Below are 26,642 nucleotides of genomic sequence, written 5' to 3' on the forward strand. Positions count from 1 at the left end.
AGTTGATGTTTTTCATTTCCTTATTTGATTCATTTCATCATGTACTAATGGTATTTTAAGTACTTAAATGATGATTGAAAATGATGCTATTTAGAATTTTCTATGATGATTTGATTAGATGCTGATTGCTATGCTCTATGATCATTGATGAATCATTATTTGATAAATGAAATTGATAATTTTAATGTGATGAATGTAGAATTGATGAATATATTTGAAAATTGAGATATATATATAAAGCCGTCCCCTGTCGTCCCCTATTCTGGCAAAAAAAAAATTGTCCGAGAAACCCGTTTCCCCGTCCCCCCATCCCCTTGTCCCAGAAACTTGGGGTAACATAGTTTTATTATATTATTTGAATTCTGGGACTGATTAATTAACTAATTAAATTAAATTATTACATTAAAATTTGGGGACATGACATTCTCATATCTGCAACTATCCCTAAGATTGAGTGGCTCTGATACCATGTTAAAGATGAGTAGATTTATCTTAGATCTGGATTATATGTGTCTTTTCTGATTTTCAGAATATAATTCTTACTGATCACCGTTCTTTTATTTGCAGTTTGTAATCAGACGTTGATAATATTGATCTTGACAAGTATGAAGGTGATGCTAAATCAATAATGAAAAACACTGAATATGATATTTTCAAATCTGAATTTGATATCGGTGATATCTGATCTCCAAGAGGCAGAGAATTAAATGATTTTGATGTCTCCTTTTGTGGATCGGATCTGCAATAAGTATTTATGGAAAAGATATATCCCATGAAAGGACATGTCTGTTCATGAGATGTCTCATGAATGTGCCTTTTCATATCAAATTAGACACCTGCTCCCTAATCAGGATTTATTACGTAACGCAAGTGCTTATTAAGTTTGATCTGATTTGATCTTGTACAAACAAATAAATAAATATCCAATCTGAAAATGATCAACAATAATAATGCTCGATCGGGATCCTATATGAAACATGAAATAGCAATAATCTACAAGTAATAATCTCTAAGTGCAGATCAATAATATACTTGGGACATATGGTGTTTCATTTGCTAACCAATTAAATAAGTATGTGTATATATACCAGTAGATACAAAGTATACTGACACACACACACACACACACATTAATTAGATATATGTAACATGAAATCAATCATCATTCTATATCTGACCGAAGATACCACTTTTAACACTTTATTTGTGATTTCTTACCATGTTCAACACTCTTCATCATAAACACTTTTCTCTGAAAACTAACTATACTGCTGCTTTGAATTCCAATTTCTTTCACATAAGTCTCTTTATTGCTGTAAGAGCTCAAACATTGCAAGTTTACCTATCACGTCCCCTCTTTTAGCTCAGTCTAGCAGAGACATGTGAGTCAGCTTATTATGGGGTCTTGTAGGCTGGCAGGGTTGGATAGAGACTCAATATGGTTATTCAGTGTAGGCGACTTGATGTTTTGGCAGTTATTGATTAGTTGGGAGACATTCCTTGTTTTTAGGTGGCAGTTCCTACTTTTTAGGAGGTATGATCTTGCCCAAGGTTGGGTCTCCATGAGATTACTCTTTGGGTTTAGTTTCAGAGGGATAGGGCTTGTTTTCTAAATTTTAGGAGCATCCCTAGATTTTAGGGATGAGACTGCCAATGGATCCTTGATTTCCGACTTCAGTCACAAACAGGTGATAGGATTATTTTATGGTTTGTGATGTCAGTTGGGCATTTTGTGGCTATTTGTGTTATATTTTTAATATTTCCTAAGTTAGCGTTTAATAATTTAATAAGGCTAAGTTATTAGCCATTTTGGAGTAATAAGGGGTTTTTGGCCTCATCTGGATGCGCAGCCTATGGTGTGATAGCTCATTGGAAAGGTCTCTAAATTCTCAAATGTTTTTTTTTTGGTCTCAGGGCAATTCAGTGAACATATTTCAGTCTATGGGGGAAAAGGTCATTTTCTAGTAACATGACCACTTTAAAATAAGAAATTATAACACTTTCACTACCCAACGCCACTTGGAGACACTTAGGGTTTGATTTGCAATTGAAAGGGGTTATAAGGAGATAGAAGCTTCATTCTAAGATCATCTTTTGCATATATCAACTTGTTTATGAATTTGCTTTGAATGGGCGATTTCTAGTCTAGGACGCAAACCCTAGGTTAGTGATTGGCTGGGATGTAGCCCTTAACAATCTTTGTCCCCGAATCTCTTTGGCATTGTGCATGGTGATTAAGGATAGAGGCATCAATTCTCATTGGGGTTTCAGCGTGGCATATCATCTTTCCAGTTGGGACATGGTTCATTGCAGCCCGTGGGATGCCATTTGCAGCACGTGGTGTATAGAGTATTGCTTGTATTCACCTCCAAATGTATGCTGGATTCGAGAACAATCTTCACTTCTAGTTTGACATCAAATTTGTATGTGAGCTTTGGGAAATACATTGGATTAATTGCTTGGCTCTATAATTCAGACAAATCTGCCTGGTACGGTTTGCAACAATTCTGATTTTTACTGAATACCTTATTTATTTCAGTCTTGTTACATGGTTGATGTTCCCTATTCCTTTCTATGTTATAAAACCATCAAAAACAAACAAACCTTTCTGCACTTCTGTCTAGTTCTGTAAGAAAACATAAATAAACAGGAAAACAGATTTAAAAATATAAGATTACAGCAGATCAGCAGAAGAGATCCATCAGGGATTTTTCATTACCTCGATGTTTTGTGTTTATAAAAATTACTGTGACATTCATCAATTCACAGACTGAGTAATTCATTCACCTGTTTGCACTCAGCCTTCCCAATAGGTTGTGAAGCCTTTGATTCAGAACTTCTAACTTAGGCTCCTGCAGTTCATCTGCAATCCAGAGGGTTCCCCAACCTCTATGTCAAGTGAAAACCGATACTAACCTGCTACTCTCAGCAAGGTTGCCCAGTATGGTTCACAAGGTGTTAGTGGGAAGACCACAGTTCAACAAAATTAGGAAAGCCTGAATCTAACCTCACAACAATCCTCCTTTCATTCTAGCATTGCAAATCACACAGAAGTTACACAGTTATGTTGGAACACAATATAATATACCTTTACACTGTCCTAAAGACAAGACCAATATATCTACACAAACTTGAAATCCGTCAAGTACTTGATGATCTTGAATACTTTCGGCACCGGTATTTATTGTTTGACATAAATTTCAGCAAAACTAATATATCCAACCCATAAGCATCTCCATATCATCAGCAACTCTCAGCTTGTCATACACGCAATTATTCCATCTTGAATGGCACCATGACATACATACAAAAAATGCTGAAGTCTTCCACAGCTCCATATTAGTCACCATTCTTTATTCCACATGTTCTTCTCTTAACTGATTCCGACTGCAATTCTCTAATGCGACAAACTGAGGGAGATGAAATGCTGCTTTTAATGCTCCAATAATGAACTAAACTTTGAAATCCATTACTCTGCATCCTTCAAACATTCATGGCATCAACATCTCCTTAATTCAAACTGTTTTCCCTTTTCTTGTCTCCTTGATAATGAATTGTCTCTCAAAATTGAAGTGCCCAACTGTAGAACAAGAAAGATCATAGCAAAGAGCGAGATTATGTCAATTGCAAATGTCTTTCAAAAATTTAGTCAAATCTTTGAATTATGACTTCATGGCACATAGTCTTTCAAAAACTGAAATAATAGTTGGGCTGCAATGAAATATTTGCTCAAAAGTATACTTGTGAATACTTTGCCAGATATATTTCTTTCGCAATACAAAATATAAATCTATATATATATATATATATACACGAGGACTTATGAATCACTTTAATAAGAATGGGACCCAAAGTAAACCTTCAGAGAAAATATGAGCCGCAATGTTGATGGAAATATTTAATATTAACTTTCAGCAGCAATTTAACATGAACTATTAATACCCCTTAATTATTCATGGTCCCGAGCACACAGTATTGACAAATGAGAATCCTACATTATTTCTACTGGAAAACAATTATAATGCTTCATCCTTACAAAGCTATATCATGAAGAATATAGTGGCTCACTCTTCAGAATAATGAGCTTGATAACTTTGGGAATTGGCGCTTAACCAATATTTCAATCAATTGTACCAACTAATGATATTCAAGTCGCTCGAGATTATGGATATAGTCATCGATTTGCATTAATCTTCCTTCCAATATTAGATGCGAAACACCTGTGTTTCCTTAAGCTGTAAATAAGGAGGTCAGATTAGGAATAAGGTCCAAAACATTCAGAATAAAATAACCTTTAATGCATAGCAAATTTTTCAGTGCAACTTATCTGCAATTTCACCAAAATCTAACCAGGCACAGTATTGGCAATATCGCAGAAAGCAATGGATGATCGTTATGGTCATGCTGCCAGTGTTTCCTTCTTTGCCGTCTTCTTGATTAGTACACAAACTACTTGACAAAATGAATATTGTATGATTACATACCACAGGCACAAAATATATCTGCTCTAATACCATGTAGGTTTTGTGCGAGGGTCATCACTCTTCCAAGTTGGCTCCATTAATTTAGAGATCGTTAATTACTAATTAATAATTGCTAGATTAATATAATTTATATTATTACAATAATGATATTATCAATATAATTGTTATATTGTCACAACCTTTATGTTATCTATGTTGGACTGAAGGAGTCAGACCGTAGCTACAATAACATTAATGGATTGCGAGGAAAAGAGGTATAGTTTCTAGTGCATCTGACACATCAACAGGATCGAAAACAAATGTTCTCGAAGTCTGAAAACCCCCCTTTAAAATTTGATATTCCTTTGGAATTTTCCAAGTTTTGAAATGATTCTAAACACTGACTTGTATGGATGTAAGACTTTTTGGGTGTGTTCTAGGACTATTTCAAAGCCATCAATGGGCTGAAACTCGTAAGTCTGCAGACATGAGTCTATAAACATCAACAACAGGGCGATATTTTAGGAAATTTCTCATAAATTTCCAACTTCACCAATCATTTAGTGTGTTATTGCTGAGCCATTAGAAGGTTCTTTTTATGCCTAAATCAATGAGTTTGCAGCCTAAATTCATCAAAAAAAGGTCAGAAGACATTTTGAGTATGAAGAATCATCAAGGGAAGGAAAAGAGGGAACAAAAAAAAGAAAAAAGGAAAAAATAAGAAAAAAGGTCTCAGATTATATTATCCATTGAGGGCATTGGATGTGCAAATTTGTTTTTCAAACTAGGGTCTGAAATTTTTTTAAGATTGGGTGACCTTTTTGGGAAATCTATTTAATTCCGACTAACCACAAGAAGCTCCAGATCTGGTCATGAGTGATTGCAAGGGTGAGATGTATGATCTTTAGTGAATCTGAAGCATTGACAGGGCTGAAAACAGGTGTTCTCAAACTATGCCTGAAAACCCCCATTTTAAATGGAGCTTTGTACTATGAATCATGTCTGATCAAAGGCAGGGATAGTTGCAAAGTGAATGAATGAAGGTGGAAGACAAGTTCAAGCTCAAAGCCAAGGATGGCAATGAAAGAAGACTAACCTAATTTTGTCAAGATCAAAGGATAGCCATTCGAATTACCCGTGCCTCTTATCCCACTTGGATTTACAATTCGTTTCTTGTTTGATTGAAGGTATCATACTATTTTGTTTCTTATGTAAAATAAAAATTGAAGTTAATGAATCCATCAAAAAATGTTACTCAGATGTGGGGCTTGGGGCAGGAGGAATTCTATTAATTCTTTATAGCCAACATTCTGTAAAAGACCAGCATGTTTGTTTACTGAAAATTTTCTATAACAAAAATTCAACAAATGTTTTATTAAATCATTTTGCTAAGATTTTAGCCACCAACAGAAGACTTGGATTTCACTCGTATCTGAAGCTTCCAGATCTCTGAAGACATCGATTTCGCTTGTATCTGAGTGAGTGATAAGATTCAGTATAACCTCTCACCTAAAGAGGAAAGCTTCAAACTCTGACATTAGTAAGTTCATAAGCAAATCCACTGTTAGAGACTATGAACTGAAATCAATATTCCTGCATTTCTAATAAATTTACATCAGCAAGTTTACATGTATCATTGAAAGTTCTATATAAATTAAGTTTCTTCACTTAACCAGAACATCATTTCCAATTTGTTATTTGGAGATCTTTTTTAGACTCCTATAGTGAGAGATTAGCTGACGCTATTCTTATCCTTGCAATTCTTTGATCATTCTGAAGCTATGATTAAATTAATGAAGTGCCACTTGATTTTGCAAACATAATGTAAAGAATTGTTCTCTTTGATATTTTTCTCATTAGAATACTCACCTCGTCATTTAATGCAGTTAAATTCTCATGATATATTTTTTATTAATAGGTCAAAACTTAATGACAAATTTCTGTATTATCCTCTTTGCAGATGCCTCCTTGCTTTCCTATGCTGGGGACAACTGATAATTTGAATCTTTTGGGATCACTCAAACTTGGGAAATATTCAAGCGTAAAGTTTTAAAAATATGAATTCAGTGAGTTTATAATTTGAGTTTCATATCAAAGAAATTTTGAGTGCATTATCTTCTAACACAAACTGCTGTTTTTCTAGTGGTTCGCTGATGTGTATTCTAATGAAGTTTCGGAAACTTGTGAATGGATTCTTACTCAAGTTGCTAACAGTTTTGGAACTGAAGTAAGATTTCTTAACCTCTTGCAAATGCATGTTTTCGAAACAAAATTGTCAGATGGTATATTATAAGATTTTATCAGTCCACCCATCACAGAATCATCTTGGCCAAGTTTGGGACTTATCCTCTTAGGATTGAGAGTATGTTTGATTTGGTTTGGTATCTCCACCGGCTTCAGGGCTTTGCAGATTCCTTTGACTCTTTTCAGCCCCTTAGACATGTTTAGGTCTCTTGTTGGACATTAATAAATTTATCTTATCTTTTCTTATCTTACCTTTTAGTATTCTCTAAACATCAAGCTAATTAGTATTATGACTTTCTAAACAAATTGAGAACATGATTTTGTTTGAAAAAAAATTCATTGGAAGACAAGGGAGATAATACTGCCAGAACTTGAGGAAATGCGGGCGGCTCACCTTGTTTCCATTGGGTCAGAGGCACTCAATCATATATATCCACACTTTGAGAATGGGTATACTCATACTGCTTATGAATACTTTTATTCTTCTGTATATCTACACCTTTTCTTTCTATTTTTATTATCTTTCAAATCTATGGAAATGAAAAAAGTTCTTTTGGTATCTGAGAAGCTAATCATTGATAACAGACAACGGATGGCATTGTCTTATGATGTCCGCCTTAATATGGCCCTTTTTGAGTCCTTTTTGGCTGCAGACTATGTAGTTGCTCAATCTCTCAGGTACGAAAGCCTCATCATCCACTCCAAGATAGAAGATGATAAAATGTGGAAAAGTTATTGTTTATACTTGATCTTATTATAGAAGCTGTGCATGGCTTCCTAGTCCTTGGGAGATTAATCATGTTCCATAGGCCTTGTTATTTTTGTTTATATTCACTTTTTATTGTGGATTTAAATGATTTTTATATTGTAGTTGTAAGTATTAACTTCAAGATGATTGATTTTATTAATTTTTTTATGGACTAAATAATTTAGCCTTGATTTTGCATAAATAATCTAGGAAGACAAACCTAAGGTTGCTGTTAAACCTTGTGGATATCTCCCTTGTTATGAGTTATGAGTTGGAGTTCTACTAAACGTATCTATTCTGCAGGAGACGTATCATGCATTATCATATGGAAGCATTCAAACATGTTGATGTCATAGTGACCCCTACAACAGGGTATGTGGCCTAGCACACCCTCCATGTTTTATATACAATCATCTGGAATGAATAAATACCATTTGCATGATGTAAGATGACACAGTTTGTATACATTACAGTATGACAGCACCAAAAATACCATCATCATCTCTGAATATTGGAGAGACTGATTTTGTAACGTCAGGTGAGCATTGTCTTTTCAAATTCCAAAATTATAACAATGTTTCATGTTTGTCACCACTGAAATTCTATACAAAGCTTTATGTTTTCAGGATGATACTTTTTGCATAAGTGTATAAAACCCTAGCAGACCAATTAACTTCTGAAATTAGGACATATTTGTAGTCATTGTTAGATATTAAAATTACACTAAAACAATTAAATTCTAAATACAAGGCACCTGAATAGTTTGGTAGTGGTATGAAGTTAAGTGTCTTTGTTGGGAAAGTCGGAGTTTCAATGTTTAGTAGGGCACTTGAACAGTTTGGTAGTGGTGTGGAGTTATGGTGATATTGATAGAGCTTCCAGTTGGGGACCTACTATTTATAGTAAGTCACATTATGGTCAAAGCTATTTTTGGTAGGGGCACTGATACTCATGGTATGCACAGTGATTGACTCATTCATAAGTTGGCTTAGTTTGAAGGACTTAGTATTTATAGTAAGTCAATTATGCCCATGTTGTTATATTTGCTAGGGCACCAGACATCACTTAGTTGCAGTGATGACCCTTGGCACCTTTGGTTTGATGAGGTTTAGAGATTTACTAATTATAGTAAGTTTGGGATTGATAGAGATGGACTGTTACTGTTTTAGTAAGGTAGTTAAATGTGCAGTGGATGCAATGCTTGACTCCTTCATTCAAATGAAATTAAAAAATAATGAGTATTCCTGGAGTTATGTCATTTTAATGAATAATAAAGTAATACTTTATTAATAGTTATTCATTTACAACATTTAATGAAATAAGGTTATTACTACACTTTATTGAAAGGGTCAATTCATCGTTATAATGGGGCCAAATGACTTAGTTGTGTGCATTTCAATGTTGCTTATCAAAAGGAGGCCTATTTATTATTAATTCCCTAAGTCAACATGAGCACATGAAAAAGGATACATTTAATGAATTAAATAAAAAGGAAGCAAAGTCATTTTTGCGTGAGAAATATAAAGAGAGTTATAATTCAATTATGAATGCAATCTCCATCAAAAGAACATATATTTTCAAGTTATGTGAGAAGTAAAGCTGAAGATAGACTTGTCATGGAGAATTATAGATAGCTAAAATGAAAAGGAAATGGATTCATTCTTGATGCATTTGTTTATTGTGTTTGGGTGAAGAGAAATTTGGAACAAGGGTTTCAAGTTTTCAGCTTGAAGAATTGTGAATTCTTCCAAGTTTTATCAGCACTATGATTTGGTTAAATGCCCAATGAATTGCACCAATGCCATGGCTTCAACCAAAGGTCATGATTGAATTTAATGTTGAAGGAATTGTTGTTTAGAATCCATAATTATTTTCAGAATTAGCTTCAGCTATAATGAGCAGGTGTATTTGATAGTTTCCAGCCAGAAGGCACAGCGTGAGACATAATTAAGGGCAGCCATTGTAATAACCGGCAGTTGTGTGAGCCATTGAGGGTCCGAGAGTGCATGGAAAAGATTCCGTTTCAGCATTAGACATTCTTTAAACTTCTAACATCCTTGCCGTTGACTTTCCCATGTTCATTCTAGGAAGCTACATCATTATTGAAGTTCTACCAAGCTGCGTGTGAAAAACCAGACTCCATTATTATATGTTAAATTGTTTTAAAGTAGATGTTTGCAAATAACTTTCATTGTAATTATGTAGATTTGCAAATCAGAATCTGAAATTTATATAGATGCTCGTCAAGTGTTTGTCAGAATATTTAGTGTGATGCCTTCAACATCACCATCATCATTGAATGCAAACTGTTTGGTTTAATGCGTATGCTTTCTGTTCAACAATTTCAGACTTTATATAAGTTGTATGTTTTTTATGACCATGTGATGAAGTAATATTTTTAATTAAGCATGACAACTTTCTGAAGAAATGCACATGACACAAAACTGAAAATTTAACAGTAGAAGTGCAAGGGTTATTATAGTGGTGAAGTTAGAACCTGTTGGGGTTCTTTACATACTAGCATGCTGGTTTTCCAAATCTGTGTCTGAACCTAACCCAAACCCAAACCCACAACTTGGGCTTTAACGAATAATAATATGTGACCATGAGCGAGAAAGATGTATTACACCACCAAAAGAAAGAAAATAAAAAAGATGTATTACACCACTATGGTTTATGAAAGGATGAGAACTCTTCGGAAGGGATGCAAATGAAGAAAAAATATGTCTTTTCAAGGTGCAACCATTCGATTGTAATAAATACATAAGCAAATTGAAGTCATTTATTCAAGCATCATCAAATTCATCTTATCTTGTTTATTTGTCCTTATTGGATATGCTCTGTTTAGAGCGAACTGCCTGATTGGCATTACTGGAGCAAGTATAAATAGCACAAATCAGAAATGGCATCTACCGGATTGCATAGTTTACAAATTTTATATCAAAGACAGCATCCATTCTTGAGTGCAAGGATCAAATTGGCAATCAGAGGCAGCAATTATCACTTCTAGTGATTACATTTATAAGTTAATATTATTATTAACAAATCAGATATCGTACCATTGCTGAAAGCAATAAACATCAGTTGCATGTTCACATTGTAAATCAGGAACTCCATAATTGACTTATCACTATAAGTGATAGAAAAATCTTCATATCGTATATTTCATGACAGCATATCAGACATTACAATTATAATATATAATCTGATAATCATTTGCATATAACTTATTGATAATATCAGAACTTGCAGTGGTATTGGTTTATCTTCCATTAATTGCTTAATTTTCTTTCAATTGACATAGTAAGAGGAGGAAGTTGAAGTGATTGTCGTGGCTTTCCTAACTGAGGCAAAAGGGGGATATTGCAATTGGGATCTGAGCTAACAAACCTACCAACCAGTGGGGAAACATCTTTCAGACTAATAAAGATAATAACAATTGAAGAAATTAGTGTCATGTTAGTATAATGAGAAGCTTCAAAAGTATGGACATGAGAATAAAATCATGGAAGGTCAAGAGAGCAAGCAAGAAAAATTGAATCACTAACACCAGTTCTGGTAACAAAAATCAATTCATTCAAACTCCTACAAAAAACTCAAAATCAGTACCACCGACATTCCCATCTAAAGTTGAAAGGCAAGAAAGTAGTGAGCCAAGTTCAATGGTTCTATATGAATAAATTAGATAGGATTGGATTAAAATAGGATTACGTCATGACATGACACTAGAAGACTACATAAAAGCTAAGGGTTAAGTGTTTTCTCAAGGAGCAAAGAAGTCATCAGTTGGACCTAAAAAGGGAAAGTGGAAAGCATAAACACTTAAAAGAACATAAGATGAATGATTGCAATGCACCATTTGCATCAAAAGTCTCACACATTCTCTCCTCACAACAAATGTTATCGAAGGCATTGGAAGTGATTATGCCAAAGAGATAATGTGTTATTGTAGATCATCAAGAACCACAAGTACAAGGAAAGAAGAAAGAGGTGGTTAACTCCTCATTTTTCACAAATGAGATTAGCACATGGCTCCTCATGAGAATGACGAAAATTGCCTCACATTATAGATAGGGTCATGCACAAAGGATGAAATAATAAAGGTTGAAGCAAGGGATCACAGTTTAGGTAATGTGAAATTATTCAAGGATGTCAACCATAACACTCTTTCATCCATAGCTAGGAACCAGATGAGTAATGCTTCTAATACAAGTAAATCGGAAGCCACTTTGTGTATCCAATCTCATTACTTGAAGAAGAGAAACAAGGGAAGTTGACATTGAAGCTATGGGAAGATGAAAAATTACACAAAAAGGATAAAAAAACATCTAGAAGTTATGTAACCCTATATCATAATGAAGAAGCAAATGAAACAAGGCCTAAGTTGAAGTTTTGCCAACAAGAATACAAACCATGGTAGTCAAGCACTTCGTGGAACCTAGTAATAACAAAGGAAATGAGGATGACTTGAACGGTTGCTTGAAGAGATCAAGTAGAAGAAATTTGGATGAAGAAGAACTTAGTCTTTAAAACAAACATAAATTTCAATTTTTTCATAACCCCTTGTTTGAATTCAAAGCAAACGAACTTCATGACAACCCACTAAGATCACACAAAGGTGATGATGAAAACAAATTTTGGGATCCTAGAGCATCCTTAGTCAAGGAAACATTAAGACCCATTTGGAATAATATGACAAGTTCTAAAAATGTCATCACTAAACGTTCTCCATTCAATCTACCAAAGGATGAAGTTCAACAAAGAGTTCCTTCTACAGAGCAAAGATCAAGAAGTGAATGTTTGAGTTGGATAGAAAGGAGAGGTGGGACTCCCCACGTATATCTTATGGAAGATCAATTGGACTTAATGACATCTTTAAATGCATGGAAATCAATGGGCTATACGTCCATTGTAGGGGGTAGTAACATCTACCAACTCTCTAAGTCATTCTTGATTATAAGAAGTTGGAACAGTGAAGATCATCCTCTTGAATTCATGAGGAAAGGTGTTAAGAGTTTGATTCTATGATTGAACAATGTTCTTTTATCATTTATGAAGATAGAGTGCATGTCACATTGGAGAACTCACCTTAGGGATAAGTATTACAACATCATTGTTTCAGATAATCAACTTAACTGTAATAAGAAGCATTGGTTCTCTAACTTTTAGGGTCTAGGAGTCTACATGATGAGTGAATTGCATAATGAGTTCAATGATATGAATATGAAGCAATGGATGTACATTGAATCATACTACATATTTACTTGGGACCTAGGAACCATGATGATAATATAAGAATGTTTTTGAGCAAGCATCTTCCAAGAAGACGAGATTGTAATATCTGCATGTTGGGCCCAAAGACAACTAGGAACAATAAGTGAGTGAATAAGTTTGAATTAAGCATTTAAACCTATTTCTATAATTAACAATCTCATAAACTAGAAATATATAATAAATAAATGGCAATTTCAACATTACTGCCATTGAAGATCAATAAGAAGGTGCAGAGCTATGGTCATTGACAACTCAGTTGAAGATAGATATATGAGACCTAAGCAACTTAAGAATGGATTAATCGACCTAATATGGGAATTGACAAATAATATTGATAGTTATGAAGACCTGCTAGAAAATATACATGACAGTATATCAATTAAATAGACTAGACACAATAATAATCCATTGACAAACAGATATCTAAGGTGGTATGCTAATATTTGACATTGATTAAGTTGTTAGGACACTGATTATAATTTAGGAAAAGCTGTGAAGACAAGTTGTTCAGAGACCGATTACAATGGGTGTAACAAACAATTTAATGTGATCATCAGCAATTAAATTTATTACACTGCTATGATTTATGAAAAGATGCAATCCCTTGGGAAGAGATACAAATGAAGAAAGGATATGCCTCTTCAAGGTGCAACCTTTCAAAGGTAAAAGATAAATAAGGGAATTAACGTTATTCATTCAAGCATCATTGAATAAATCTTAGACTGTTTATTTGTCCTCATTGGATATGCTATGTTTAGAGCAAACTGTCTGATCGGCATCAATGGTGCAAGTAAAAATAGAAAAAATCAGAAACTGCATCTAAAAGATTGCATAGTTTACAGATTGCATATCAGAGACAACATCCATTCTTGAGTGCAAGGATCAAATCAATAATATGAGACAGCACCTATCTGTTCTAGTGATTACATTTATAAGTTGGCTATTACTATTGACAAATCAGATATCGCGCCATTGGTGAAAACAATAAATATTGATTGTATGCTTGCATTGTAAATCAGGTAATCAACCTACCACTATAAGTGATCTCAAATATCTTCCATATTGTATATTTTGTAAGAGCATATCGGACATTACAATTATAATATAAAATTATATCTTTACTGATTATATCAGAAATTGCAGTGATATTGGTTTATCATCCATTACTTGCATAATTTGTATGCAGTTGACATAGTAAGAGGAGGATGTTGAAGTGCCTGTCCCAGCTTTCCTAACTTAGCCCAAAAGGGGACATTACATGTCCACGGATATTGACTATCTTACTTGTCGTACATAGCTTTTCCCCATGGCTGCCACATATATTACTGTAGATGTCTCTGCATATGTTAACTGGTCTTTACAATGGTGAATTGCAGAATTCATGATGATGCCTCAAATGTAGTCATCTTTCATATGATATGGACTGTCTTGGGTGTCCTCATACTATTGATTGTTATCTTGATGCAGTGCCAGATGATAAATGAGGATATATAATTAACAAAATATTTACCGTTCTTGATGACGATGATCAAAATCCTTATTCCTCCTAATATAGCTAGGAAATCATCTTATTTATAAGACTCCACAGTTTCTTAATCTCTTATTCTCCAAGTAACATATAAGTACAGTACTTCTAACTATTTCTACCAACTCCTGTCTGCTAATGATGTTGAAGGATTGCCACTCCTTGCCCACAAAAGTATGATTGGTTCATCAATGGGGACATTACGGTCTCCTGTCCTTGGAAATGCTTGCCCACAGGCATTTTTATTTTACTCATTTCTTGAGCAACCTTGTAGGTGATGCATTGTCTAATGCTTCCATTTGTCTTCTTTACAACTTCCACACGAAAAGGAGTGGATGTAGTCCATTTATATATCTGGCTGAACACACTGATGGAGCCTAAAATTTTTGGCGAATTTGTGCCTCCATTTAAGCACCTTATCTGACCTTTTTATCTCACAAATAATATTATGTTTACATGTTTCAATGATTTCCCTGTGCTAGGTGTACATGACCCAGCAAATTCATATTCTTCAAAACACTAAATTTTCTGTTCAAACTTCAGACAGTGAGAAAAGTTTAAGTCTATCAGCTTTCCCACATCAGATATTCCTGATATAGTTTCCAGAACATAACAGTGGTGAAGAATAATTGTTTCCGGGCATCTTATATGCACAGAGGCAGATTTAATTAACAAACCATTGGTGATATATCTTCCCATGTCATGCAATATGCCAAACAAAACATAGTGCTGGAGATGTACAGGTGCCATGTCCTAAAATCTTTGTGGTTTGTAAATGAAACAAAGAGCTATCGTGAGTTTAGTATGTGCGAAGGAAAAAGAAGATGGTGGTGTATGCACCCTAAAATGGTCGCCTAGACCATGGGCCCCCATTATTCAATTTATCAATTTATCAAATTTCCTGAATCAATGGTGTGTAATATTTTATTAAATCAATTTAAATCAATTTCCTTGATTAAATTCAATTATTCTATTTTTCTAAGGTTGATCATTCTATCCTAAGTTTTATTTAATTAAAAGAAAATCTCTCTTTTAATTAAATAAAATAAGTCCCCATTTAATTGAAAGAAAACCTCTCTTTTAATTAAATTCATCCACATTTAATTAATTAAGAGAAAAAACCCTCTTTTAATTTAATTAAATATTTCTTATTTAATTAAAAGAACTTGCTCCCTTTTAATTAAATAAATTAAACCCACTTGAAAAAAGAAATAAATTAAATAAAGATTAAATAAATATTTTATTTATTTTCTCTACACTTAAATGCACATATCTCTAAGTGGGACTTATCTTTATCCTCTTTCCACTTTCTTCTCAACCACTCCTCTTTTCTCATTGGTGGAATTTTGTCTCACATGGATCAAACTCTATTATCCCATATTGGTTGTGAGAAGCCTCTCACCTCCATATTTTTCTTTATAAGGGAGAGTCGTCTCTTCATTTTAATCCTCCACAATTCAACCACAAATCATCCACAATTCAAACACAAATCAACCACAAATCATCCACAATTCATTCACAATTCATCCACAATTACGCTATTGTTATGCTATAGGTTTGGAGAGCAATTTTTGAAGGAGTTTGAGCATCAAAGCTTTTTGTGGAAAACTTCTATCTTCTTGTCTTATTCTCTCATGCGTCCATGGCTGCCATCATGAGGTTTCATCCTTGCATTTGCATATTATTTTAGAGTCATATTTATTTTCATAGATTAGTATTGCATTGTTATTAGATTTCTTTTCTTGCATTGTTTTGCATTGTTATCATTTAGGTTAGTTTGCATTTTCATTTGCATGCATATTTTTTATCATTGAATCTCTTGTTTCATGGTGTACTTGCATGGGCACAAACTAGGTCAAATTGAGAGCCTCCATTACAAACCCTTGCACTCCATGAATAGAGAGCTATGAGTCGCCATTCGAGACCTCATTCTTGAGTAATTTCAAATATAATGACTCATAGAAGTGTGCTTACATTTTAGGCATATAGGTGGCATGAAGAGTCTTAAATATTATGTATCGCATATAGAGAAGACAGCATGTTTTTTTGTTTTTTATGCCGAGAACAAATGGAGGATAGTCGGATAGAAGTAATTTGAACCCTTGACGACAGAGGACAAATGATGCCACAATGACATTATTATTTTAGGGCACATTAAGAACACAGACATTTAAGAGCAAAGTATGCATTGTTTGATGTCGTCTACAATATGGAGACATATACATTCCTTAGCACCCCGATATCTACAGGTGTCGATGTCTTCAGCAACGACATATGTTCAGAAATATGTTATTCTCGAATTCTATCTCTTTGAACTACAGAGTTAAAGGAGACGTCGGAATTCAAGTAATGTGTCCAGGGATATAAAGGTTTAACGCACGGGCTGGAACATCGACGATAACCAATATTATTTAAAATGGGAATAGGGCAATAAGAATAAGGAACTTACAATGATTTGAAAGTTATCATAATAGTTATCGAAAATTAAAAGATCAGAATGATTTGTTAATGAAGTGGTGCAGTTAAATAATGTTACCCCTGACTTTGAAAAGTCACCTCCTCAAACCTATGTTACCGGTACTTCTCCATTTGCCTTCACATACGGGTACGGTACGTATCGGAATCAGATACGTCCAAAATAACCCGTCGAATCGAACAGGGTTCGATTTATACCTATTTGCAATGAATTCGAATTTTTTTGAATGACGTGGAGATTTGAATGGTAACGTGGCAGTTTGACTAAGATATTTAGGGTCGGCATTTGATTTTTGTTAGTCTTTAACGCGTTTTTACTAGGGTAAAAACCCTAAAGTGAACGGAACAAACATCCGCTGCGCAGAACGAGACAAAAGTTTGCAAAAGTTTGCACTTTATGGGAAAAACATCCGCCGCGCTCGAAATTGACAGCAACTGGAAAGCAACGACAACAGTAAAGTCGTAAACTGACACCAACTTGAGACCTGCAGCTGGACGACGACGAAGACCTGCAACAGGGACGACGGAGCGGGAGTCTGCGTTCGGCTTAACCAAGTAAATTCACGAATGTTTATTTTAATTTTTTTAAATTTATTTAAAGTTACAAACTTTCAAACAAGTTACAAAGTTTTATGTATAGTTTTATTCATATTGTAAGTTTATAATATTAATTTTATTATTGAGTTTTTCATATGTTTATGTTTATTTTTATTTTTTTTAAATTTATTTTAAGTTATAAACTTTTAAATTTTAAATACTATATATAGTTTATAAATTATAACTTCAATAATATATAAGGTTTTTCAAGTTTTTTTAAAATTGTATATATCATATAATATTTGAATTTTAAATTGTAATTTTTTAATGTCAGGCAATATTTAAATATTATTTAAATATTGAATAAATATTATATTATATAATGTCAAGAGTATTAAATAATAAATGTTAATAATGTATTTTTTATTTTATTGTTTATTAATTTAATATTTATATAATAAATTATAATATTTGTTATAAATTGTAATTATAAATATTTCTTATAATTTTAATATATATATTTTTAAATTTTTTTAATGTTCAAATAGAAATTGAATTTGTTTATTTTTATATCTAATATTGTATTTACTATTATTTAATTATTTAATAACATTTTTAATTTTTAACTTGTTGGCTCTTGTAAACAGGACAATGTCAGCTTCTTCTATTGCTCGACCCAAATTCAAGACCGATCCCAATTCACCATTATGGAAATATGTCACAATGAAAAGCCAAGTAAAAGGAGGTGGAACATTTGTTTGGGAATGCAATTTATGCCATGTGGAGAAAACTAGCTCCTATAGCCGTGTGAAAACCCATTTATGTGCCATTCCCCAAATGGGTATCAAAGCATGCGAAGGACTGGATGCAAAAGGATTGCCACCTCAACAAATAGTAGGATTCATTCAAGAGCAAGAGGAAGCAGATGCAAGAGTCGGACGTGCCACAAACCATCCTTTGTTGAAACGAAAAGGAAGTAGTTCAAGGCCCCCACCTTCTCCATCTCATAGTGACTTTCCTGATATCATAGTAGAGAACCACCCGTTCTTGGGCAGAATTGAAGAAGAACTTGTTACTGAGAAGAGAAGTAAGGGACCATTGGAGAGAGCATTCCAGAATGATGCTAGGGAGATTGCAGATGAAGCTGTTGGAAGATGTATCTATGCAAATGGTTTGGCATTCAATGTTGTGCGCTCACCATATTGGCAGGATATGTTGAGAAAAGCAAATGATGCTCCGCAAGGGTGGATAGGGCCAGGTTATGAGAAGGTACGCACCACCTTACTAGCAAGTGAGGTCAAAAACATAAACAATGCATTGGCTCCCATTAGAAATTCATGGAAACAAACAGGTGTGTCAATTATCTCTGATGGGTGGAAGGATACCAAAAATCGGCCATTGATAAATGTGATTGCAGTGTGCCCAAAAGGGGCAATGTTTCTAAAGGCTGTGGATTGTGAGGGACAGGTGAAGGATGCACAATTTATTGCTGATATCCTTATAAAATGCATCCAAGATGTGGGTCCTGAAAATGTTGTCCAAGTTATTACAGACAATGCAAAGAATTGTCGGGCTGCAGGTTTGTTGATTGAGAGACGTTTTGATCACATCTATTGGACACCTTGCGCTGTCCACTCTCTCAACCTAATGCTACAAAAGTTGGGTAGGAAAATAGATTGGATCAAACAAATCTATGCTGAGGCTGAAGAGATTCAGATGTTCATCACAAACCATAACATGTCACAAGCCATTTTTAGATCATTTTCAGAGTTGGAATTGCTGAAGGTAATTGAAACACTTCAAATTTTTAATTCTATATTCACTACTAATATGAATTTACTTTTTAAATTTGATAATGATTTCTTCATAATTTAATTATGATTTTTAATTCTTGAATAGGTTGCTGAGACTCGATTTGCATCAAACACAATTGTCTTGAGGCGACTTGTGTTGGTGCGAGAGGCACTTGCTGGCATGGTTATTGGTCAAGGTTGGATTCAATGGAGGCAATCCAATACAGAAAGGGCAACAAATGTAAAGAAAATGATCCTAGAAGACACATGGTGGGAAAGAGTGGAATATCTTCTTAGTTTCACCGAGCCCATCATGAGCATGATCCATTTTGCTGACATGGATCACCCATGTTTGGGAATGGTATACGATGGCATTGACTCAATGATTGAGTTAATGAGAGACGTCATCAATAAAAAAGAGAAAGATCCTGAAGAAACTTTCTTCAAAGAAGTCAAGTCAATTTGTGTTGAACGGTGGAACAAAATGACCACCCCATTACATCTTCTTGCATTTGCATTGACTCCAAAATTTTATAGTGATGAAATTCTTTCTCAGCCAACAAGGGTACCACCATACAGAGATGGAGAAGTAAGTGATGGATGTAGGACAGCACTCAGTAAACTCTTTCGTGATCATGCAATGGAGGATTTAGTTACAACTGAGTTTGTTAATTTTGTATCCTCTGACGGTCAAAGTGTTGCTGCTATCCGTGACAAGTACACGAAGGATGCTCATGCTTGGTGGTACCTTAATGGCCATACATCACCACACCTTCAAACTCTTGCAATCAAACTTCTATCACAGGCATGTTTCTTAATTTTTGTTCCAACTCTCTAACATTATTAGTCTGTTAATGTCAGAAATAAAGTTATTTTTATAGTTGCAACTCTCTAACATTGTGACAAATTTTCAATAGGTTGCTAGTTCTTCTTCAGCTGAGAGAAATTGGAGTACATACTCCTTTATTCACTCAGTGAAACGCAATCGATTGGCAGCAAGTAAGGCAGAAGAATTGGTTTATGTGCATTCCAACTTGCGCCTTCTTACTTATAAAAAAAGTCAGTACAAGGAAGGGGGCACAATGTTGTGGGATGTAGATCCTGAGAGAACAGATTTAGATTTTTCAGTTAATGCACCATCTTTACCCTCTGTGGAGACAAATAGCCAACGTGCTTCTAGCTGTGGAAGTGAAACTGGGGCTGCATGTGGTTCCACTGATCTTGATTTTCTTGATGACCCATATGATGCTGATTACTAATCAGTCTAAATGTAATATTTTGACAGTTTACTGTTTAACCAATGCACAATGAATTCGATATGGATATAATCATATATGATATATCTATCATAACATTCAATTTTTGACATATCAATTGACAAATTGATATGAAACTAGACTTAAAGTTACAGGAAATCATTATAAATGTGTTACTGCAATATCTATGGCAGTTTTGTTTCTACTTTTCAAGCTGTAAGCCTGTATACATGCATAGATATAAAATATATATTTATGATTTTTTAATTTTATATGCTTTTAGTTTTGTTTTCAAGTTGTACAAATGCATATGTATATATATTATATATATATTTATGATTTTTATATGTTATTTGTACAGACGTATCCAGACGTACCCAAACCCACTTCCCAAAAAATTCCCGTACCCACGTATCCGTATCCGTGCCCGTACCTGTATCGGTAACTTAGCCTCAAACAAATAGAATATAAATATGAACTATTTTATATGAAATAACACATATTATAACATTCACACTCAACCAAAAGCATTTTATATCTATTTGTACGGAGGAATAAGGGCTATAATATGACTTTGTAATAAAAATTCAAATATTTTATTTTTATAATAAAATAAAATGTCTTTTGTTTATTTTTAAATGGCATGGAGATTTAAACTATAGATGAATCGTCCTTTGTAATTATTTTTTGGAATTCTGTATACAATTTAAATGTCAGATAAGTGGACATGGTCATTTAGCATTTTAAATTCAATCATCACAGATATTGTGGAATAGCAAATTGTTTTTGTATCTGTGCCCAATTTGTCTCCCTACCAGAGGAGTTAAAATTCAATCTGGGCTAGTTTAAGATTGCATAATATCTGGTCTGTCGCATCTTGATTATTTAATTGTTGGCAGTATAAGTGCGTAGAACATTATAAAGTTGTACGTGAAAATTCACTAAAGTTGACTCTATTGCCCAGATGAGCAGAGGCACTAGTCTTTCTATGATTGAAGTCAAAAAATCTATATATTCCTTCCTACAAGCATCAAATTCATTATTAACAAACCTTATACAAAACATTCAATTATTTCAAGTACTCAGCATTCCGTTTCAGTTTCATTGAGTTCAAGGACCTTGCCAATTGGAGAACTCCAGAATTTTAAATTTTCTATAGAAAAGCCTTGAACCAAAGGGTCAGCATTTGAGGTGAAGGTTTATCTGCCTGGGTGTAGCGGAGCATGAAGTGTAGGAGAATCAAAAAGTATTCCCGTTCGTTGGCCAGAACTGATTGAGAAGTCCTATCAAAGAAGTGGCAAGCTCTTGGATTTCCAGTCTATGATTTTGGGAACCAACACACACCACTGATTATCTTTTGAATGACTTGAACCTTCTGTTTCAGTGAGTGTAGACGCTTCTTTGTTTTGTAAGGGCCTTGCTACTTCATGTGAGGGAGATGTGGTCTTTTGTTGAATTTTTCATTTTTGGAAGTGCCTAAGGGATTTGAACTCTCTTTAGAAGAGACTATTTGAGAATCTTCACTTGGCAACCCATGTAGAGTTTATTTGTGGCCTGTCATCTTGAATTTAAAGAAGAAATTTTCAGGCCTACAATCTTCTAGGATACCATTATCTTCAATAGAAGTTTAGACTTGCCTTTAATATGGGTTGCTTTATTGTGTGGTAATGAATCGATGTCTGTATTTGTTGTGGTTTATCTCGAAACCTTTAAAATGTGTCTCAAATGAACACCTTATATGCAAAAAAATATATCTATGTTCATGTTGTATTTCAATACTTAACCAACATAACAATATCAATCACACAAGATATAACAATTATGCAATACAAGAATGCAAGATTTATGTGGAAACCCTTTTGAAAGGAATTAGTAATAAAAAAATCTTTTATAAAATTCTCTTTACAAGCTACGTAGGTACCAACTCTGTAATATCCCTCCAAGAGGACTTTTTTTTGGAAGTCAAAAAGCAAATATATATTAATTATTTTATATTAGTTTTAATTTTCCAATATAAATTAATTAATAATGTTTATAGTTTTTATTTTTGAAAGTTAATAAATTAAGCTTATTTGAAAGTATAATTGATGCATTAAGTTTATTAAGCTTTTTAATAAAAAAATCAGTTCAAATCAGTTTATGGGATCTACCCAATTGCCATTATTATAAAAAAAGCATGTGATGGAGTGGGGGATATCGAAGATTAGAAAGAAGATTTGATTAAAGGCAACTTGTAAGTTGCAGAGAATATTTTCATCTAAATTCCTTTCGTCAAAGTTGTTTTTTGATCTGATGAAATCTGTAGATTCTGTGACAGGAAGACAAGAAGGTTATCTTGTCTTATTTGGCAGTAACATAATTCAAAAGAGACAAGGAGTGTTCATCTATCCATAGTTGGCGGTTTTCAAATTAATATGTATTGATTGATGGACACATCGACAATATAAGCTAATGCACAAGCACAATATTTTGTTATTGGGTGTTTGACGAGAATGAATACATGGGTCAAAGAAACTAGTATCGGTATTTGTGTGGAAAACGATTTCAGAAGTGGTTCTTAATCTGGAAGCACCAACAGAGTGTATGTGGATACATTATGGAAAAAGACAAGAGCTTGATTTTGTCTCCATGTGGTGGCAATGAATAAACACAATTATATCCATTTTGTGGCAAGAAAGATATTGAGCCTATCAGACAGTGTTTTGATTAAAGGTAGAGGTGATCTCTGACATGCTAAAACCTATTGCAAAGACATAATTGAATGTGGATTCCGGGTGAAGGAAAGGAGAATAGCATGCCTCAGATAAGAACAATTCATTAAAAGACAAGAGAGCATCGTATTATCACATAACCATTCCTGGGATTCATTGTCTACATTTCAAAATCATTCTGAGTATTGAGTACAGGTCTAGTAAGTAATTTTACAGTTGTAGTTACATGTCAGAACAAACATATCTCAAAATAAAGAAGCATGCTTATACTCCAGGTGCTCATTTGTTTCAGTTTATTATCAGGATTGTGTGCGACAAATTCAAACATTTATTGTGTTCAGAAATTGGTTTTCAATTGAATCAAATCTGTGTTCCACTTTTACAATTGTGTTGGATAAATTTTGGAAATTACATACAGAATTAGATTTAATAAACCCGGGATTTTATAGTGGTATTAGAGCCTTAAATCCTGGCAGCTTGTGGAGAAAACACATAAGTCATACTTATGCAAAAAGGGAATTATAATTTCCATAATACTTGAGTCAGAAAAATAAGATTGATAGAATCATCTAGTTCTTACATATAGGTTGACATTGAAGACAATTGTACAGAGTCGGATGAGGAAATAATATTTGAAAACAATATGGGAGACGTAGATGACACTAGAGATCTCATAACTGCATTACTTAGGAGCCAACAAGAGATGCAAAATAATGTAAATCGTATGGCAAATTTGATGGCACAATTCATGAACAATAATAGGAATCAGAATCAAAATAATGTAAAGGAAATAGGTGAACAGAGGAATAGGGGAACCAATCAGTAAATGGACAACCTGAAAGTTCAACTTAAGCAAGACCCTTCATGCACACATTCATTCCTAGAAATCCACAGCCTGAAAGAGATCCTACCATTAGGGAACTCCAAGAAGAGGTATACCAAGATTGGATACAAACAAGTGATGAATTCAGAGAATCAATGACTTTTAGAGAATATTTGGATGTCAAGATGAAACATAAGAATAAGGGGCCAAGGGGGTATAATAACAAATTTCAAAGAAAGATTGGTAAAATGTCCATCCGTTATTTTGATGGGTTAGGTAAAACCACTGCCAGAGCCTGGGTACAAAAACTTGATACGTACTTACAATAAAATCCAATGATGGAGGATGAATCCATCAAATGTGCAACATTACATTTGGAGGGAATTGCCCATGAATGGTGGCATCATGGACAACTTACAGTGGGTCATAATCAAATTAACACATGTTGTTTTCACAGAAAGGCTTATTGATAGGTTTGATTCTAAGGATCTTGAACTTTGTCTCAAAGATTTGACTCTAGTTAGAAAAACAAGTACAGTAGAACAATATATTTCTGAATTTGAGAAATTAGCAGTATAAGTAACAAAAATCACTGAGAGGCAGAAAACAGTAATATTTATAGATGGAGTATCTGATACTATCAAAGTATGGGTTAAATCCTTAAATCCTTCTTTGCAAACGGTCATAAAAAGGGCTAGAGAACTAGAACCCCCTTCTAAAGGAAAGATATTTAACAAAGGGCCACTCTCTAAGCTAGATTTTGATAAGAAGCCTTTTTCAAACAACACACCACCTAGAAACAAATTAGAAAAAGAAGAGCGCAATGAACTCAGAAGGAAAAAATTGTGTTTCAATTGTAAAGAAGCATGGGCACGAGGTCATAGGTGTTTGGGAAAAAGGAAAATTCACTAGATTGAGGTAGTATGAGAAAGTGAAGATGAGGAAAACATAAATCCAAATCAGGAACAAGATCCTAAAACTATAGGACAGGCTCAGGAAGATCCACCAGGAAAGGGTGAAATAAGAACAATGACAGGGTCTCCGCATTTTAATATTTTTAGAGTAAGAGGGGTTTTACAAGGGCAACGAGTCATCATTATGATAGATAGTGGTGCTACACTTAATTTCATTGATATCACTCTTGTCAAAAAGCGTGGCTTACATACAGTGAAATATGAAGGTTTTGGTGTCTGAGTAGAAGGTGGTACTACTTAAGTAAGCACGCATAAGGTTCCTCGATTAAGTATTACTCTTGGTAATTATACAGTAACAGATGATTGTTATGTGGTTGATTTGGCTAAGTCTAACATTATGTTGGGCATTCAATGGTTGATAACCTTGGATAAATATTCGCAACATTTTAAATGTATGGAATTTTCTTTCAAAATTAACGGGGAAAAGGTAATCCTTAGAGGAATGTCAAATGGAGGTCCCTAGGTTGTATCTACTAACAGAATGGAGTCTATTTTCTGCCATGGTGATGTAGCTTGGTCAACACAATCCGTTATCTCTACTAAGGTAACAAGTTTTGACTCTAAACACTATCAAGATCATTTGTTGCAGATTTTAGATTCACATAGTGTGGTTTTTAATGATATACCTCCAGGAGTTCCTCCAGATAGAGGTTTTCAACATACTATTGGATTGGAAGAAGGGGCAAAACCAATTACTACTACTTCCTATAGGCATCCTAAGACATTCAGAGATGAAATAGAGGTGGTCATTCAGGAGTTATTAGATATGGGACATATCAGGCCCAATTCAAGTCCATTTGCTTCTTCAATAGTGCTGGTCAAAAAGAAAGATGGGACACTTTGTATGTGTATAGATTAGCGTGCTTTCAATAAAAAGACCATAAAAAATAGTTATCTGATTCCCTTCATTGATGAATTGTTAGATGAATTACATGGTATTCTATGTTTTTCTTAAATTGATTTAAGATCCGGATACCATCAGATCAAACTAAGGGAACAGGATACTAATAAAATTGCTTTCTTTTATCATTATGGTCACTATGAATTTTTAGTCATGCCGTTTGGACTAACAAATGCTCTAGCAAAGTTTCAGTCTTGTATGAATCATATTTTTAATAAACAATTAAGGAAATTTTTGCTAGTTTTCTTTGATGATATACTAATTTATAGCAAGACTTGGGCGGAACATTTCCGTCATATTGATGAGATTTTGGGTATAATGGAATCATAGTTCCTTTATGCAAAAGCATTAAAATGTGAATTTGGTATGACAATTTTTTTGTATTTGGGTCAAATGATTAGTGCCAAAGGTATGCAGGTTCATCAAGAGAAGATTAAAGCCGTTTTGGATTGGTCACCTTCATTGAATCTTTCAGATCTAAGGGGCTTCTTTGGTCTATTCAGTTACTATAGGAGATTTGTTAAAGGAATTTTCATAGTTTGGATCACCATTGACAAATCTTACCAAAATGCGGGAATTTAGGTGGACTAGTGAAGCACAATAGGTATTTGACAAAATCAAGAAGGTAATGAGTTCTTGTCCAGTTCTTGCACTTCCTGATTTCAATTAGTTTTTTGTATTAGAATGTGATGCTTGAGGTGAAGGATTAGGGGCAGTTTCAATGCAGAATAAACACCCTATAGATTATGAAAGCAGGAAACTCAATAGTGCTGAAAGATTGTATTCAATCTATGATAAGGAAGTGCTGGAAATTATGCATGCATTGGATAAATTTCGGCAATAATTAGTTGGTGGCAGATTTGTAGTCAGAATTGACCATAATAGTCTGAAATATTTCTTGAACTAGAAACATTTGAA

At 34.0% G+C, this 26,642-nt stretch overlaps 2 protein-coding genes across 5 annotated transcripts in view; both read left to right on the top strand.

Moving 5' to 3' along the window:
- Positions 1 to 26,642, top strand: part of FAAH (fatty acid amide hydrolase) — a 239,329-nt gene that overhangs the window by 112,998 nt on the left and 99,689 nt on the right. For all 4 annotated transcript variants that reach the window (XM_089786972.1, XM_089786973.1, XM_089786974.1 and 1 more), the window contains 6 exons: positions 6,424 to 6,504; positions 6,607 to 6,690; positions 7,054 to 7,157; positions 7,293 to 7,385; positions 7,759 to 7,827; positions 7,929 to 7,993. In XM_089786972.1, the coding sequence (XP_089643098.1) occupies positions 6,424 to 6,504; positions 6,607 to 6,690; positions 7,054 to 7,157; positions 7,293 to 7,385; positions 7,759 to 7,827; positions 7,929 to 7,993 (496 nt within the window). The remainder of the gene's footprint in view (positions 1 to 6,423; positions 6,505 to 6,606; positions 6,691 to 7,053; positions 7,158 to 7,292; positions 7,386 to 7,758; positions 7,828 to 7,928; positions 7,994 to 26,642) is intronic.
- Positions 16,823 to 20,318, top strand: LOC149551479 (uncharacterized). Its single transcript, XM_089789517.1, has 6 exons — positions 16,823 to 16,864; positions 17,051 to 17,105; positions 17,221 to 17,284; positions 17,914 to 19,051; positions 19,166 to 19,868; positions 20,035 to 20,318. Exons 1-6 carry the CDS (start codon positions 16,823 to 16,825, stop codon positions 20,316 to 20,318), a joined length of 2,286 nt encoding a protein of 761 aa, XP_089645643.1.

Source organism: Cupressus sempervirens, chromosome 6 (assembly GCF_028749045.1).
Source record: "Cupressus sempervirens isolate cs-2001-9-10 chromosome 6, ASM2874904v1, whole genome shotgun sequence".
NCBI classification, from domain to species: domain Eukaryota; kingdom Viridiplantae; phylum Streptophyta; class Pinopsida; order Cupressales; family Cupressaceae; genus Cupressus; species Cupressus sempervirens.